This window comes from Mytilus californianus, unplaced genomic scaffold (assembly GCF_021869535.1).
Source record: "Mytilus californianus isolate M0D057914Y unplaced genomic scaffold, xbMytCali1.0.p SCAF_1, whole genome shotgun sequence".
NCBI classification, from domain to species: Eukaryota; Metazoa; Mollusca; class Bivalvia; order Mytilida; family Mytilidae; genus Mytilus; species Mytilus californianus.
Window position 1 is genome coordinate 116,684,473 of NW_026262581.1, and position 20,448 is coordinate 116,704,920.

At 33.9% G+C, this 20,448-nt stretch overlaps 1 protein-coding gene across 1 annotated transcript in view; it reads left to right on the forward strand.

Moving 5' to 3' along the window:
• The first annotated feature begins 3,397 nt into the window (after positions 1-3,397).
• Positions 3,398-20,448, forward strand: part of LOC127731660 (tRNA dimethylallyltransferase-like) — a 42,671-nt gene continuing 25,620 nt past the window's right edge. Inside the window, exons 1-3 of the mRNA XM_052240430.1 lie at positions 3,398-3,557; positions 10,355-10,495; positions 11,623-11,721. Coding sequence (XP_052096390.1) covers positions 3,432-3,557; positions 10,355-10,495; positions 11,623-11,721 — 366 coding nt within the window. The 5' untranslated portion in view covers positions 3,398-3,431. The remainder of the gene's footprint in view (positions 3,558-10,354; positions 10,496-11,622; positions 11,722-20,448) is intronic.

Sequence of the window (20,448 nt, forward strand, 5' to 3'; positions counted from 1 at the left end):
TAATTCCCAGGGTCGCCTGACATTGCATTGGGCAACGTCCAGTGAAAATTGGTTTGGTCCAGTAAAGTTATATGCATTAGTGATGCCTGGGGACTAACCTTGTATATCATTCAAATCATCTTGGCATGACAAACCAGAATATATATGGTTTAGGGGTGGGGATCTCGACCATTTACAAGATACTAGAACATTGGGGGTGGGAAGGAACCCCTGGGGACTGGCCCTATACGTCATTCAAATGTGCATTACATGACGAACAGGAATATATATGGTTTAGGGGTGGGGATCTCAACCATTTACAAGATATTAGAAGATTGAGGGTGGGGGGAACCCCTGGGGACTGACCGTATACATCATTCAAATGTTCATTACATGACGAACAGGAATATATATGGTTTAGGGGTGGGGATCTCAACCATTTACAAGATATTGGAACATTGAGGGTGGGGGGAACCCCTGGGGACTGACCGTATACGTCATTCAAATGTTCGAGACATGACAAATAGGAATATATATGGTTTAGGGGTGGGGATCTCAACCATTTACAAGATATTAGAACTTTCTCAAATGGCAGGGGGTCGGGATGACCCCTGGGGACTAACCCTGTATATCATTCAAACCATCTTCGCATGACAAACCAGAATATATATGGTTTAGGGGTGGGGATCTTGACCACTTACAAGATATTACAACTTTCTTAAATGACAGGGGGTGGGGGTGACCCCTGGGGACTAATCCTGTATTTCATTTGATGTGCTTTATCATGACAAACCAGAATATATATGGTTTAGGGGTGGGGATCTCGACCATTTACAAGATATTAGAACTTTCTCAAATGGCAGGGGGTCGGGATGACCCCTGGGGACTAACCCTGTATATCATTCAAACCATCTTAGCATGACAAACCAGAATATATATGGTTTAGGGGTGGGGATCTTGACCACTTACAAGATATTAGAACTTTCTCAAATGGCAGGGGGTCGGGATGACCTCTGGGGACTAACCCTGTATATCATTCAAACCATCTTAGCATGACAAATAGGAATATATATGGTTTAGGGGTGGGGATCTTGACCACTTAAAAGATATTAGAACTTTCTTAAATGGCAGGGGGTGGGGGTGACCCCTGGGGACTAACCCTGTATTACATTTGATGTGCTTTATCATGACAAACCAGAATATATATGATTTAGGGGTGGGGATCTCGACCATTTACAAGATGTTAGAACTTTCTAAAATGGCAGGGGGTCGGGATGACCCCTGGGGACTAACCCTGTATATCATTCAAACCATTTTAGCATAACAAACCAGAATATATATGGTTTAGGGGTGGGGATCTTGACCACTTACAAGATATTACAACTTTCTTAAATGACAGGGGGTGGGGGTGACCCCTGGGGACTAACCCTGTATTTCATTTGATGTGCTTTATCATGACAAACCAGAATATATATGGTTTAGGGGTGGGGATCTCGACCATTTACAAGATATTAGAACTTTCTCAAATGGCAGGGGGTCGGGATGAACCCTGGGGACTAACTCTGTATATCATTCAAACCATCTCAGCATGACAAACCAGAATATATATGGTTTAGGGGTGGGGATCTTGACCACTTACAAGATATTAGAACTTTCTCAAATGGCAGGGGGTCGGGATGACCTCTGGGGACTAACCCTGTATATCATTCAAACCATCTTAGCATGACAAATAGGAATATATATGGTTTAGGGGTGGGGATCTTGACCACTTAAAAGATATTAGAACTTTCTTAAATGGCAGGGGGTGGGGGTGACCCCTGGGGACTAACCCTGTATTACATTTGATGTGCTTTATCATGACAAACCAGAATATATATGATTTAGGGGTGGGGATCTCGACCATTTACAAGATGTTAGAACTTTCTAAAATGGCAGGGGGTCGGGATGACCCCTGGGGACTAACCCTGTATATCATTCAAACCATTTTAGCATAACAAACCAGAATATATATGGTTTAGGGGTGGGGATCTTGACCACTTACAAGATATTACAACTTTCTTAAATGACAGGGGGTGGGGGTGACCCCTGGGGACTAACCCTGTATTTCATTTGATGTGCTTTATCATGACAAACCAGAATATATATGGTTTAGGGGTGGGGATCTCGACCATTTACAAGATATTAGAACTTTCTCAAATGGCAGGGGGTCGGGATGACCCCTGGGAACTAACCCTGTATTTCATTTAATGGGCTTTATCATTTAGAACATTTTCAATTAAAAAGATTGTGTCTATCACAAACGGTTTTCAATTTATAATCATTTGAAAATTTTAAAAAATAAAATCCCATAGGGTTCTATAGTAAAACCCTCTTTTCTTTTTGCCCCTCAAAGTACCCCTTTATAAACCCCATTGCACAAACAAAACCCTGATTGCACCACTAGACATGTTAGTCTAACATATTGTGAAACCCTAAGTTAATCTGACAAGCGGTTTTGGAGAACGGGTGCGGACAAGTTCAAATTTAAAAGCGGCGGAAGAAGAAGAAGAAGAAGAAGAACAATAAGTCTTCCCAAACTTCGTTTGGGAGACTTAAATATCATAAACGATCATAAACTTATCATTATCGATGAACTATGTAAAGATGTCAAGATCATATAAACCCTACCAGACGAACATGTTCATCGTGCAATCATCCCACACATCTATTATACATTGTAGTAGATCTTTTGTTTATAGTATCTGAAAAAAACACACCTAACCACTAAATTTAGCATTGATGAAAGAACCATGAAAATGAGGTCAAGGTCAGATGAACCCCGCAAGACTGTTTGTTCACCATACAATCATTTCATACACAAGAATTAGTTGATCTAATGATTTTAGTGAATAAAAACGGACTTAACCATGAAAATTTAACATTGACCAATGAAAATTAGATCATGGCAAAGTCAGATGAACTCTGTCAAGCAGACCAGTGAATAATATACTAGACTAACAATTTATTATGTCCCAGGCCAGACATATACATCTTAATTGCAATCATTCCATACATCAAATATAGTTGACGTAGTTACAATATCTGAGAAACACGGGACTAAACCACGAAAACTGAACATTGACCAATGAACCATGAAAATGAGGTCAATATCAGATGAAACCTGCCAGACGGACACTCAGCATTCACCTACGTATTACAATAATGTCCATACACAAAATCGCTAATATTCATGATCTGAGATATGGACTTGTCCACAAAAACTTAACCTTGTTCACTGATTGAGGTCAAGGTCAGGTGAACACTGTCTGGCAGACATGTAGACAGTACAAGCACAGGCTCTTATCTCTGAAATAAAATTACGGACACTATAGCAGGTTAATAGAATGCACCCATCGTATCGGCTGTAAAAGAAGGGACACAACTCTTTACTTTCACTTTAATTTTTTTTAAAGATGTCAGCCTCCATGCGGTTGCCTTTGGTTGTAATTCTTGGAGCAACAGGGTCCGGAAAATCTAAATTGGCGTTAGAAATTGGACGTTTATTTAATGCTGAAATAATAAGTGCCGATTCAATGCAGGTTTGTGAGCAGACATCTCCAAACTTCCAATAATTTCAACCTAATACAAATTTTTACATGATTCTTGAAATGAAGGGGATTTCTGTTTGTTATTAAGGACAAAGTCCTCATAACAATAGAAAAATCAACAAGAAGAAAAAAACAATATACTAGTGGAAGATCCTGATCCACTTTCTACCAACTCGCCCCATTCATACCTGCCAACCTTTCAAAATCTCTATGGGGGAGTTTGAATCCGAGTCCGTTCGCCCCAAAAAAAGTTCCCGCCCATTCACGTTCGCCCTTTTTCACTTTTGCACCCTACACATTCGCACCCAAAGTCCGTTCGCACCCTACACGTTCGCACCCTTTTTATTGGTTTTGTGTTTAATAATTTTGTACTCGAGTTTTGGTAAGTGTATTGCTGTAAATATTTTTTTTTTTCATTGTTTCAAAACAAAGTGAGATTCTGATAACGTTTGTTTATTGTGTTAAATAAATCTTAATCATCTTTTGGTTAGTGTATTGCTATAAATTTATGTTTTCATTGTTTCAACATGTTCAAAATAAAGTGAGACTCTCGCGTTTTTCTTTTTTGTGCTGAATAAATCTTAAATTATGTTTTGGTTAGTGTTGTGAGATAAATTTTTTTTTTCATTGTTTCAAAATAAAGTGAGATCAAAAGGGCCAAGCTGTTAAAATCAATTATCTTTTGTGTTTTCTTTTAAAATCTATGTTTTACTCATACCTAGCTAAATACATGCAGTATTTACATCAAAGCAAGTTAAAACAACAATCATGATTTTCAAACACACAACAATAATACCAAATATATATTTTTCTTTTGGTATATACATATAAAAAATATCTAATAATTCAACTTGAATTTGAATAAAAATTGGGTGCGAACGTGTAGGGTACGAACGGACCTAGGGGGCGAATGTGTGAGGTGCGAACGTGTAGGGTGCGAAAGTATATTGGGCGCGAACGGACCTGATACCAGGGAATTTCAGCGAAAGAGTAACTTATGCTCCTCTGTAATTGTCTTGTGTGTTTTTAATCTCCATCTATATTGTTTAAATGCATATGTATGTGCTTAAATACCCTTTTAACTCATTTTAATGCCTGTTTTGAGGTGTTCAAGTTATAAAATAAAGAATTTCAAAATTCAGGTTGAGACCTCTCATGGGAGATATCCCGCATAAATCGGAATAGTTGGCAGGGGTCTCACTAATTAGCGCCAAGAAGCGTCAAGAAGCGACAAGAAGAAACAAATTAGCGATAAGAAGAATAATTTAGCCACAAGAAGTATAATTTAGTGACAAGAAAACAAATTAAGCGTAAAAAATCTAACCATTGATTATTCTAAATAAATAAATATTGAAACATACATTAAATTGTCTTTTTTTAAATATATGAGAAAGATCGAGAAACAAGAGAATAAACTTTGGTTTTTTTTCATTATCAAGGATATGTTTAAGATAATATACCTTCAGTTTATAGCATAGTGTATAGATGAAATTCAGAATGAATCAATATGTATGTAGAGTCGGCATGGTTAATATATCAAAGATTCAAAACCAAATTATGAGATAATCTTGATTTATTTCAGACTCAAAAGGTCAATATATATAAATACATGACACACATTTTTCTGTCTTAATAGGATAAAATGTTCAAATATTTACATTATTAATAAAAAACAAAAGGTATACACGAATGTTTGGATAAAAAGGGGGGTCATTTTTTACTTTTTGTCTTGCCTTGACGGTGTCAAAAAGCGAGACATAGGTATGCTGTTTCCGGCGGCGGCGTCAACAATGTATTAGTTTGTGATTAGGTCTAGTTTAAGGTGAACCACTAGTGGTTGGTCAATGATATTTGGTATGCAGTTGTATTAGTGTAAATGCTCTTTTGTTCCGACATTGGAAAGTTCTGGGCGGAAAGAACTAACTAGCTGAAAAGTTCCGGAGGAACTTATTAACTAGTTACTTTGTTCTTCCTCTGGTTTAAAAGTTCCACCGGAACAAAGTGACTAGTTGAAAAGTTCCAACGGAACATATGAACCAGTTAGAAAGTTCCTTTTTGCCAAATTAGTCAAAACCGGAACTAACAAACTAGCACAAAAGTTCCAACGGAACTTATCAACCAGGCAGAAAGTTCCATTTGGAGAATTGATGCAAAGTAAAAGCGCAACATATTATATTTGAACCTTTCAAAGGGAAACCAAGATACTGATTACAAAAGTCAAAAGGAACTTATCAACTAGCCACAAAGTTCCTCTTTGGCAAATAAGTCAAAACCGGAACTAACAAACTAGCCCAAAAGTTCCAACGGAACTTATCAACCAGTCACAAAGTTCCATTTGGAGAATTGATGCAAAGTAAAAGCGCAACATATTATCTTTGAACCTTTTCAAAGGGGAACAAAGACACTAGCCACAAAAGTCAAACGGAACTTATCAACTAGTCACAAAGTTCCTCTTTGTTAGGGTTAGGGTTAGGGTTAGGCTAGGGTTAGGGTTAGGGTTAACTATTCAACTAGCTACATTATTTCTGGACTTTTCAACTAGCTACTTTTTCCGGGACTTTTCGACTGCACTCGGAATAAAACAACTAGTTGGAAAGTTCCATCGGAACGAAATAACTAGTTGAAAAGTTCCGCCGGAACATAGTGGCTGTTACATTAGCACTGGCACATCTCATTTCCATGGAGATTATTTGGCCCTGCCTCCTCAGTCATGGTCTATTGACTTTGAAACTTTTGCTTAGTTTACATGTATTAGTTTGTGATTAGGTCAGTTTATGGGGAACCACTAGTGGTAAGTCAAAGATATTTGGTATGCAGTTGTATAAGCATTGGCATATCTCATTTCCATGGAGAATATTTGGTCCCGCCCCCACAGTCATGGTCTATTGACTTTGAAATTTTTGCTTAGTTTGCATGTATTAGTTTGTGATTAGGTCAGTTCAAGGGGAACCATTAGTGGTAGGCCAATGTTAATTGGTATGCAATTGTATAAGCATTGGCACATCTCATTTCCATGGAGAATATTTGGTCCTGCCCCCTCAGTCATGGTCTATTGAATGACTTTGAAACTTTTACATGTATAGTTTACATGTATTAGTTTGTGATTAGATCAGTTTAAGATGAACCGCTAATGCTAAGTCAATGATATTTAGTATGCAAATTTATTGGCATTTGCAAGTCTTGTTTCCATGGAGATTATATAGCCCCACCCCCTCATCATGGTTCATTGACTTTGAAACTTTTACATAGTTTACAAGTCAATGTTTGTGTTTAGGTTTTTGAAAGGGAACGACTTAGGATAAGTCTATGGTATTTGGTAGTCAGTTAGTTGTATTAGCATTGGCACATCTCATTTCCATGGGGATTGTTTTGCCATGTACCTTCAGTTATAGTTCATTTACTTTGAATATTTGCATAACTTACATGTTAAAGTATTGCTATTTTAATTTCAACATTTGCATTATCAAAAGTACAAAAAGGCGAGACATATCTCTGTGTTAACAGTTTAATTTTTAATTTTTAACTGCCATTTTTCTCTATTTTCTAAGGATCCTTAGTATAATCAGATGATTTATTTTCTATAAATCTATTGTTTTAATAGTAAATAAACTTTCTTGTCACTAATTTTTTCTTCTTGTCGCTAATATTTTTCTTCTTGATTCTTCTTGTTGCTTCTTGTCGCTAATAAGTGAGACTGGTTGGCAGGTCTGCCCACTCTTGTTTACCAACTCGCCCCACATATTAAAAAATAGTAAACAGGTAAAACCCCAATAAATTTAGTCCTGCCATTTCGCCCCAATTATGAAAAAGAGTAAAGTTCTGATGAATTTAGTCATGCCAACTTGCCCACTTTATATGAGAAGTAGTTTAATCTACACAATCTCTGCAACTATACTGCTAAAATAGCAGTAGAAAAAATCCACTTGAATACTAATGAAAATAGAAAATTTAATGTATGGTTCCGATTGAAATTATTGATGCTTCATTTCTTAAAATAAAATTGTAGTTACATTAATTATCATTATGTAATTGTATTTATTTGAGAATAACTTTATTTTTGCAAGCTTACTTATATTTGCATGATAATGGCAAAGAAACCAGTTAATTGTATCATAATGCAATATATCATCTCAATAATTTAAGGATTCTAATTTAACAGTAATTTGTCTTTATAGCAAGTAACGGATTGGTAACTTAAAATTGTCTTTGAATTGAGAATACACAAACGCTAACAAATGAGTCCTTTATTCAATGGGATTAAACACCTTTTTACAAGTGGGGCCAGTTGGTAGTCCTTAATGCAGTGAGATTCATAAGTGGGGCCAGTTGGCAGACCTTTATTCATCGGGATTAAACTCCTCATCATAAGTGGGGCGAGTTGGTAGTCCTTAATGAAGTGAGATTCAAAAGTGGGGCAAGTTGGCAGTCCTTAATGCAGTGAGATTCATAAACAGGGTAAGTTGGTAGTCCTTAAGGCAGTACGATTAAATTCTTATTTATATAAGAGGGGTGGGATGGCAGACCTTTTTTCATCAGGATTTTACTCTTTTTCATAAATTGGGCTAGTTGGCAGGACTAAATTCAACAGGATTTTACCCTTTCATAATTGGGGCGTGTTGGTGAAAAATTGGGGCGATTTGACAATGGGGCAGGTTGTCATGGATTTATACTAGTGAATCCATAATCTTTCATATCAGTTATCTGTCTTTCCCATCTGCTCTGAAACCCATTCAGGGTTTTGATCTTGTTCTGGATTTCTTTTTATAAAATCATAAAGCATACATTTTCCAGTAATTTTGTAACTGATTACACCGAAAAGGATTAAATGATTTGTTGGAATTCAGTTATATAACTGCAAAAAAGTATGACAAAAAGTAAACCGAAAATGCAAAATCCACTTGTTAAGGTTCATGTGTGTTATGAAATAGAAGTTCCTTCATAATATAAGTTCCAAGTGGAAGAAATATTCTGTAATGTTATTCCAACTGGAACAAATATTACAGTATTTGTTCCTAATGGAATAAAGGGTATAGAATATTTGTTCCAACAAGAACAGATATTATGGCATTGTTTATAACAAAGGTTCCGGGGGAACTTCTGTTAGATGGAACAATTATATACGTTGACATGTGGATCCTTAGGCTAAAATGGCTGTGTTTACACCACAAAATTTACTCTTGAGTGCAGAAAACCTGTGCATCTGGAAACATTTTAAGGCATAGCATGCCCTAGATAAAATTCAAATGCATTTTACATTCCAGAAAATTAAATGCTTCACTTGACTTTTCTGTCCACTTTTTCTTAGTCCTTCAGAAGATGATGACAGTCTCTGGACACATTAATCTGACTCTGAGCTGACCCTTCTTTGAACTGACTCCTCAATGCCAAATAAGAAGCTGCAAATAAAAATTTTTAAATCTTTGCTGTTACTCTGCTGGGATCAAACCCGCAACCTCCCATACTCAAGGCAGGCACAAGTCAAACCATGTGATGCCCTTACTGATGCACTATTTTGGCTTTTGCCATCGTAATCACTTAAGAATGTCAATATTTAATACAACACACCATAATTACTTTAATTGCTGGATGTGTTACCGAAGAAATTATTATATTGCTAATTGACAGTTTAAGATAAACTACATGCCTCATGTGCCAATATAACCGCCTCGGTGGTCTCGTGTTAGCGTGTTCGCCTCGAGAACGGGAGGTTGTGGGTTCGAACCCAGGCCTGGTCAAATCAAAGACTTCAAAACTGGTATTTGCTGCTTCTCCACCAAGCACGCAGTATTAAGGAGTAAGAGCAAAGACTGGTTGGCTCGGAGTCAGAATAATGGGTCCGGGTAAGGTGACATGTCTTCCTGCGGACTGTTACCTTGTGAGCTAGCATGTTAAAAATCCAGCTGAGGCGTCGGTCTAGTACAAAGCATGGTAAATTTTCTTATTAATTAACATGTTCTCGTCCTGAATATGCATATTAATTTCCCACTGGATGTTAAGCAGCCATCCATCATCATCATCATCATGTGCCAATACTTTTATTTTTTCAATAGGTTGAATGAACAAAATTTTTGTCACCCTTTTCTCTAGTACATATTCCCTTATGTATTTGTAAGAGATCGATCAGAAACCCACTCCCTGTTTTCATATACTTTGAATTACAAGTGGTGTTAATCCCCCATACTTTGTATGATAATGCATACACACTTCATTGTACTTGTTTAATTCGGCGTCTTCTCACTTTTTTATGCCCCCGCCTCCATGGAAGGGGCATTAAGTGTTACCCTTGTCCGTCTGTATGTCTCAAAAAAGTTTCTGTTCTCTAATTTTAGTTTGCCTGAACCAAATGTTATGATACTTGTACACAATGATTATTACCTCAAAACACAGATCAGGTTCGATTTGAGGTGGCGTCACTTTCACAGTTCTCTAGTTATGTCCCTTTATAAATGGAAAAATTGCTGAATATTTAGTTTCTGTACTCTAACTTTAGTTTGCCTCAACCAAATGTTATGAAACTTGTACAAAATGCTTATTACCATAAAACACAGATCAGGTTCATCAAATTGATTGATTGTTGATGTTTAATGCCACATTTTGCTACAGAGGCCCTGGATTGATTGAAGAAATCAATACTTATCATGCTTATTATGAACTATCAGTACGAATTTCAAAAGCTTAACAGATATTAAATCAAATGGATCTAAGTAAAACAGTAAAACCCTCTTAGGACACCAAGACATCAGGGAATATGGTAGCAAAAATAATATAGTTATTTTATTTTCTTTCAGATTTATAAAGGTCTTGACATCATTACAAACAAAGTAACAAATGAAGAATTGAAACAATGTCCTCATCACATGATAGATTACCTGGATCCTCTGAAAGAAAATCATACTGTCGTGGATTTTAGAGACACGGCTGTACCTATTGTATCCTTGACTGTTTTGTGGACTATTTTCTCTTCAGTCATTTATACTATAATGTTTTGTTGTGCATATTAATTTCTACTTTGATTTTCAACTTGATGCATCTTGTAAAATAAATCTTTCAAGGATATTGTTACTCATGAACCTTTGGTGCAAGTGTGCAATTACCACCATAACTTATCTTCACTAATAAAAACAGAACAACAAAAAATTGGAAGGCTTCATTCTTGCATGTCTGTATATTTCATTTCCAATGTTAATTCAGATATGTTATTAGATCAATCAAGGAACATAAGGGAACAAATGACAACAATTATAATTCCAAACATGCATATTAATTTATTACAACATATAATAAGGCTTGTATAGTGTACTACAAAACAACATGACTGATTTTATGAAAAAAGGGTTTCAGTTATATCTTTTATTTCAAGTTCAATGTGATAGGGTTGGCCAACATAGCCACCAAACTTTGAAATATACAGTGGCTGTATTTTTCAATTGCCTGATAGATGAAAAAAATAAGGAGCTGATATTACTCAGTAGTGCAGATATCATTGATGTGTAGAGCTTTGTAAAAGTGGAGGTAGAATCATTTGTTGCTTCTATAATTAAAAATCTTTCAAAATTGTTATGTAGAATTTCAATCAGAATTATGTTAATTTTATAATCAAATAATATTGTAATCAAGACACTTGCGTTTTATTTCATGCATTATTTGAATAAAATTTAGTATATATATAATGCAACAACATTAGCCATGACATTTGAATCACATTTATCATGTTTATAACTTTAAAAAAGACAATTTGTTGCAAAACATAAAGCTGATATCAATTCGAAGAGAAGATGGGCTAGTTGGGAACTTTTTCTTTAAATGGACTGTTTTATGGTTGAGAGAAAATTTAAGATGTTGTTATTGTTATGTGACATGATTAAATGATATTATTTGAATGGTCATTAATGAAAGATTTACAACATTTTGTGATTTTTTTTTCATTTTAGAGATCAAAAGTGTCTTTAGATTTTCTTAATTTTTTTATGAAGAGGAACTCTTTATTTATTATACATGTATTTTGAATTTAAATTTTGATTGTTTCTAATAGATATTTTCTTTAACATATATACAGATAGATAAAATATTTAAATCAAACAAGATTCCAATTATTGTAGGTGGCACAAACTATTACATTGAAGCTTTAATGTGGAAATTTCTTATTGATAAACAGGTATAGTAATGCTAACATCTTTTAGTTTATTTTTTTAACATTCCTGAAATTTCTTTATTGGACACCTTGCTGTTTCTTCTCCTAAGCCATATATATTCTTACAATTCTTTCTTCTCCTGAGCCATATATATTTTTACAACTCTTTCTTCTAAGCCATATATATATCCTTACAACTCATGTCAAACTGCCTCCATCTTCTTTAATCATCACCTCCTCATCCAAATTAGTATTCCTTCATTATCTAAAACTGTCTAAAAAGTTTTCTACTTGTTAACCATATGCACATATATTCTTATTCCACATGACAAGATATAGTATCAAATATACTGCAACTCCCTGGTGAGTCAGCTCATCATTCAAATGAGTAATCCTTAACTCTTCTAAAACAATTTTGAGATCCCCACCTCTAAACAATAAAAATAGTTGTGACCAGATGAATTTACTCTTCAGCATCCCTTTGAAATCTGTTATTCTTATTCTAAATCAAGCAAGCAGCAATAAGTTAATCTCAATTATCTCAAAATTGTTGAGATACAAACCCTTAACCATATATATTATAATTATTCATTAACATGAATTTGGTGGCTATACATCTCCCTCTCAGTAAATTTGAGAAAAAAAAAACAATTGGAGTAGCCTCCATGACCATGTACTTTTGTGCTTACCTTCATGTCCTTAAATGTCTGTGCCAACTGCAATATCTCAGTAACTAGAAACCAATAATCATGTAACATTTTATCTCACCTCGGATAAATAGTGACGTTGTGATTGGTGAAATGCCATCACGTGGTGACCCTATGGATCTGTATGGGGTAAGTAGATTTCATATGGGGTCATGACGTCACGTCCTCTATTAATGGTGACGTCATCTTTTGATGTTATTGTATTTCATTGTTTATTTTTATACAAAACTTGGCAGGAAAAGATCTGTGTGCGATAAATTTGTTTTCCTGTTCACTACTGACCCTCTACGGATATGTAGGGGGTCAGCAGCAAACCATATAACTTATAGTATGTAAGTACATCAAGGGGAGAACAATTTTGTATTGCCAGAAGTAGGTCATACTGCGCATATTTCATTGTTCAATGACTTTGGTTATTGTTTATGTCAAAGCTGATACGATTCATGTTTTATATCCGAGTTCAAATGTCTGTTATTTTAAGTTATATGATCATTATTACTTGTGTAAATCTGATTTCTGGGAATATGTTTACAGCATCCAGGCAAAAGTATGTAACTGTAACCTACATTCATACTATATAAACTTTGGTTAAGTTTTATATCTAAGTTAATATCTCATCATATACAAGTAATAGTATCCTTTAAACTTGAATAATTACGTTACATGTATATTTCATTTGAATCTGTAATTATGATTTGCTGACAACAATCGTGAGGCACTCCAAAATCCAATTGTATCTCCGTATAAAATACAACAGCTTTGACTGCACGCGCTATTCTTGACAATGTTAAAACAATGCATAGAAAAACAAATGAAAAACTTAATGTAACTTTTGATTTCATGGTTGTAGCATAAAAATGTACAAACTGTTATTATAAGAATTGAATGCTTCTTTTTATAATTTTATTAGGGAGGTAAAAGTGAAGCGCACATTTTTGATATGAATCACTTTCTCATGTTTTGAAATAGCCCATTTGATTAAATGTTATGACAGTTAATACATATTTCCATGAACAACTCACATCTTACATCTAGTTTGTAAATAAGTGCAAAGATATCTATTTTTAGCCCTAAATATTTTTTACTTACAGTTTGATGAAACCTTTCGTTAACATTCTTTTTAAAGAAGGGAAATAACTGATTCAGATTACAAACTCACATGTACACACACAAGAGCACATTTATCAAAACTTGAAAAAAATCAAAAGAAACAACCAAGGCCAAATTTTAGTACCTAAATCAAATATAAAATAAGTGAATTAGGAAGACCTCAAATACTGGACTTCTAACATTGAGCATACTCAAAAAGTGTATTGTGGACTTTAAATATATTTTATACCCTTGAATTCAAATATTGAAGAGTTTGCTGTGAATAAATCATGAAGAATTTTGTACTGTAATGTAAACTTCCTATTATTACAAATTGTATATGATTCCTTGTATCCTAGAATGAGTTGAACAGGCTTGTTAGGGCTCAGGAGTGGAAGTTTGTGAGTCATTAATGATGATGTTATGCAAGATATCTGGTCTTAGAAGCCAGGGTTTTGGTATTCCAGATATGATTTTATCATATGCTTTGAATATCATGAAGAATTTGAATTAATGCCAGTTTAAAAGAAAACACATTTTGTGTGGCAATTTAAGTTTTTTAGGATTTATTTGAAGACCAGAAAGATTTTTTTTAGAATGAATAAACTACTTGTAAAGACAAGACAACAAAAATGAATGAAATAGGTCAGGAAATAACAAAGAGAGATAAAGAAATCATCAGTCTAGACATAATCAAATGGAATCAGATAATGTTATAGTAACTTCTGGTTAATTCCCAAACTACTAATTATTGCAGGAATTAACCCAAGTCCTGACAAGTCTTCCTTCTGTGTACTAATTACAGATTGAATTAGTTCCAACTTTGACCTGAAAACCTCCTGTGTTACAGGTGTCTGGACATGGTAAAAGGTTTGACCTGTAGTTGCTTAAATCAACCTCATGTGGTCTATAGTTGTCTCATTGGCAATCAAAACATGTTTACCTGTACATATTTTTAATATTGGTTATTTGTTAGTGTATTTTTTATGTGTCAGAGATGATACCCTCCTTGTCAAATGTTCAAGGTGTGACCCTTTTAGTTAATATCTTTGAATGCCTGTAGCATAGATGTATAGGGGTTTATACATTTATGCCTGTTGCAAAACCCATATAACATAGAAAGCTATAAAAGGCCCCACAAATTCCTTTCTTTAAACCTGTAGATCTGTCCACCCTTAAAGATAAGGTTTCATATTTAAAAATGTATAATGGTATATCAAATGTTTCACTAATGCATTAAGTACTCTTACATAGTATAACACTTAACTAAATATGTATCAGTATTAACTACATTTGTTTTTGTACTTTATGCCTTGTTTTCCATAGTAGGGTGCATTATGTTTTCTGGTCTGTGTGTCTGTAGGTTGTCTGTTTGGATTCAAGTTAATTTGTTGAAAGGTAATTTAAACATGAAGTTGTGGTCACATCTTCGTTTAAACTTTGTTTATTATGATGAGAATTTTTTTAATATTAGAGTTTGGACCCAGATTTTCTGAACACTCAACATGGAAGTGTGATAGTGTGAGCAGGGCATAGTGTCCTATGAACACATATTTTTTTATGCTTGAATCACTTGCAAAAGTTTTGATTTTGAGGTTCATTTCTGAAAATCAGTCGATATGCAGAATGATCAGTATTGCATGCATTTAACTTATTTAACAAAATAAATATTCTTAATGATTAGGTCATTGCTACCTACATCTACATTTCACATAACTAACGTTAAAAGTACATTTCTAAGAAACCTACAAATAGAGATATATAAGACAAAGGTTTTTATGACATGTAGGTCACCATGACCTACATGTTTTGTTTGAAGGGCTGTTGAAGTTTTGCATTCACCGTTTATAATGTGGTCTGTATGGTCTATTTATTTATATTGATAAATCTGAACAACTCTGGTTTAGTTGTTTATTTAGGTCAAAGGGTAGTTTGAGATAGGGAATATTATTACAAATGTATGAAAAGTTTTTTTATGCCCCCGCCGTAGCGAAGGGGGCATTAAGTTTTACCCTTGTCCATCTGTACGTCCGTACGTACGTCCCAAAGTTGGTTTCCGTTCTCTAACTTTAGTTTTCCTCAACCAAATGTTATGAAACTTATACACAATGCTTATTACCACAAAGCACAGATCAAGTTTGAATTTTGGTGGCGTCAATTTAACCGTTCTAGAGTTATGCCCCTTTACAAATGGAAAAATTGCTGAATTTTTCGTTTCCGTTCTCTAACTTTAGTTTGCCTCATCCAAATGCTACGAAACTTATACACAATGCTTATTACCATAAAACACAGATCAAGTTAGAATTTTGGTGGTGTCACTTATATTGTTCTAGAGTTATGCCCCTTTACAAATGGAAAAATTGCTGAATTTATCGTTTCCGTTCTCTAGCTTAAGTTTGCAACAACCAAATTTTATAAAACTTATACACAATACTTATTACCACAAAACTCAGATCAAGTACAAATTTGGGTAGTGTCACTTTTACTGTTCTTCAGTTATGTCCCTTTATAACTTTATATAATATGCTAGCGGGGGCATCGTCTGTGTCCCATGGACACATTCCCCATTTATATATTACATCATATTTAAAAAAAAAATTTTTTTAATAAATACCTATCTTGAAAAAAAAACATTTTAGATTACTGGTAGTACAAATATAGAAATTCCTCAATAAAAAAGTGATTGAATTGTGGAGAGAGTTGGTAAAAGTTTTTTCCTCTTCTTGGTCAAACATCCTTCCTTATTGATTTGAATTTGATTCCTTAACGAATACTACTTCATATACTTTCTATACTTCCTAAATCAGAACATAGTAGTACCATATATCAATTGAGTACTTATCAGATTTCGATACTTTAAAACATAATAACTTCCTAATTTCAGGTCTTGAAGTCCAACTTGTCTGTGACATTGTACTGATAATGGTCTGACCCTCTTGACATGTCCTAATGGTCATGACCTGCTTTGACCAAGACATGATGTGTTTATCCTTGCTTGACCAGTACCACTACTTTGCCATGTGAGTGATGATATAGATAAGCCTTTATTCACATGTTTCAGTTATTATACAGTCCCTAACAATCATAATGTGTAGGTTATTTATATTGTTAGAAGTTCTCATCAGAAATTGATGGTTTTAGTCTTATTAATTGTTCTTTTTGTCCTTGCATCCCACTTTTAGGTCTGCTACTGCTCCTGAACTGCTCAACAATTTTTTATGAAACTCTCAAAAGAATCTTACTCACATGATGTTTTTTTGCACCTCCTATTTTATTTTTCATCCAAATGTTTTTTTTTTTGTGTCTGCACACTACAGTACACATTTGTTTCAGCTTCTTTTTAGAATTTATTGAAACAATCTCATAATCTTAACCATAAAATGCCATTGAGTACCTTCTATTTTGTTTTTTGATCCAATTACTTTTGGGGATTCCCTAAGCAACACATCGGGCTCCAGTAGGGTACCCTCCTTAGGTAACAAGGTCACGTTTAAAAAATTGGTCACTGGGCTTTTTAAAATTTGGAGCACAATTATCGAGTCAGAATTCAACCAAGGAAAATGCTGGACTTGGTATTTCGAGCACAAATTTCATTCTCCTAGTATTGAATAAAGTTTTATGAATGAAAGGCCAGGTCACTAAACAGTTCTAAACTGACCTGATTCTCAGTTTTGAACATTTTTAAAGGTCACAGGTCCTTGTAAATGAGACATCAGGTTGCAAGGTCACCTACCAAACCCTAAAGGTCACAGGTCAGATTTGACCATGTTAGAACCATACTCATAGACTGCCATTACTTTTATGTAGGAGCAGGGGGTATCATTTTGTGAACTTTGCTTGCAGTACCTGTAGTTGAAATATATATGGTTTTTTTTTGATAGGTTTTTCACTATGTCATATTTTTTCAAAATTTAACCTTGATGTTGTGGTGGGAAGTAAAAACCAGCATGTTACACAGTAGGAAGTACAGATCATCAGTTATGATCAATTAAACTTACAAGGTTGATTTGGAGGTTAAACTGATATCATTTTATTATTTGTTAAATAGCATAGGCAGTCTAATTGCTTCCCCCCATAATCCATAGAGTTAACAGCTATTTATTACAGTACTTGAATTTACATATTGTTATTTTATTGACTTAATTGAAAAATAATTGGTAAAAGCAAATTAGCAGTCATAAAATCTTAGGAATTGCTTTATATACCAAAATAATGTGCAATAAACAGTTAAAAATGATTGTTATAGCCAAATTATGCATGATAAATATTAAAACAGCCACATTAAAAGTCCTTGATGGAAACATCCTTAGTATCCCAAGGTTACCTATTAACCTCCTCAGTGGTAGTTGTATTGTAGTGTTGGTTTGTTGTCACTTGTCATTTGATGACAGATCTTTGGTAGTCTCTATATTCACATCTTGTCTAGATTTCTGATGTATAAGAGTTTGACTTATGATACAGACACTGACACATGTCTATTGTTGAAACAATTTGTGGACCACTAGATGTATTTTGGAGGGTTTTTTTTTGTTGTTGGATTATTCTGTCATTGCTGCAGTTTCCTTTCTCCATCTAATTTTGTTCATTACAGAAAAAATACACAAATTTATGATTTTTACTTGTTTTAGGAAACATTGCATTGGACAGTTGGGGGAACATACTCTTGTCCTTTCCCTCTAAATTTCACAATACTGTAAATATAGAAACTATTGCAAGGTTTTATTACAAATAATGCGACTGGGTGAGTATCGCCATAATAATAAAAACTCACATTCTATAATTTGATGCATATATTTGTGTGCAGCTTTTCCTGTAATCACAATAAAAATGCACTCAATAATTTCTCAATTTACAGTATTTAATTTTTAATTCAAAAATATATATGAAATAATGATATAAAACACACATAAAATTTCACACAAAAAATTAACACCCAAGTTATGATTTAGTAATATTGAATACTAAATAAGAGGATTTAAACTCTGGGTCTATGGCACATTACTTAACTTTTGGTAACCCTTCAAATGTTACATAAATATTTTCTAATGGAGATTCAGTTAAGCAATATTAAAGAAAATCTGTGAATATAAGTCCTGTGTCTTAAAAGGAATTATAACAGTAACACTATTAAAATTAAAATTCTTTTATTATTACTATATATAAAAATTGGATAACCAGAATTAATTGTAACTGAATAATACATATAAAGTGATAACACATATGTTACAGAACATGACCAGTATACTGACTTCTTGATCAGGTATTTTTGACAATTTTGCAGATGTAATGTTTGAATATTTGTTGAATTGCCAATTATGTGCGCTTTCTTTTGTCAGTATTCCTATGAGAATATCAGTAACTATTATGTTATGATAGAAATGGCAATTTCTAAATGTTTCAGTTCAAGACTTATCTTACTGCTTTTACTTACATGTAGTTTACAACAAATCATAACCTATTGTTGAAAATTCATCAGATTCTAAAAGAAATCAAGTTATAATGGAAGTGATCTAGATAAACAAAAATTTTTGAAGAACATAAAATGTCCTTTTCACATACTTTCAATGTTTTGATATGGTTACAGCAGAGATTGCCAGGGGCAAACTGTCAACTGTCCTATTTTTGAATCCTGCATAGGGTTTGTATTCGAAAAACTACAGGTCAATAATATAAAAACTACTGATGCTGAGCTGTATTATTCTTTTCATAGAGTATTTCAAAAGATAGTTGTTTAATGTACTTCAACTCGGTACACCCTTTCCTCTCCCCTCAATGTTTCTTATAAAAATATCATATTTTAGAAGAATAGATAAAGGAATAATTCAGATCAAACAGGTTGTTTACTATCACCATGGGAGTCACTTCACAATCAATCTCTCTTTATAAATCAAAGACCTGCAGCTATCAATGTTTTCTTGAGAGATTTTTAAAACAATAAAGCTTTCAGACTTCCTGTCAGGCAAGCCTGTTGATGAACTAATTGACTCAGTGGTTACATAAGTGAAATAGTATAGCCTTGTCTTACTGTTCCCATACAAGAAAACAGTGTAAAACCATAAAACCAATTAAAATCAGCTGATTTGACTGGTTACAGGTGAACTGTTTCCCCTCAACTTCATCAAGTGCTAGAGAGACAGGTCACAGGTGAACTGTTTCCTTTCACCCTTCATCAGAATTCTGTAAATCATATTTTGTAGAATTGCAGGAATGACCCCCCATGGATACTGTGAGAATTTTCCCAGACACAATATAAACATTTAGCAATCCCATTCATACATTAACCACACACTGTTTATCAGCTGGTAGTAATTGACAAAGTTGTAGGTTTTATCACTGTAAATTATGTAAAATGGAGTTTGAATTGTCAGAAAAGTGACTGATGAAATACATTCATTACATTTGTGAAATTGTTCACTTAATTTGTAAAAAATATAGATGACATGATTTCAAAGTATGAGGCATAAAAACAGTTTGAAATGACTTGAAACAAGAGTGATTAATGAACAAATGAATAGTAAAAACATGAATGAATAATTTTTTAGGAGTGTTTAAATAAATTACATCTTACCATTTATCAACCAGATTTTGGACAAGGAAAGTACAACTCTAGTTTGTCCTTTATGTACATATTGTAGATTCATTTATTTTTCGTGGGTACCAATTTTTGTGGATTAAGGAAAATATGTCCATTGAAAAAGCATGCATAGTACGAATTCATATGACGTACGAAAACATATGATCTGACCATACATGTATTACGTTTTGTGGTTTTTCGAGGTCTGCATTCAGCCAATAATGTGTATATCGTGGAACATTTAAATTCATGGTTCACCTGTACCCACAAAATTGGTGAAATTTGGTATCTTATGAATAATAATGAATCCGGGGTAATAATTGGCAGTTTGTGATAATGGTAGTTCTCAGACACTGTGTAGCTTCTTTTTTTTTTTAATTG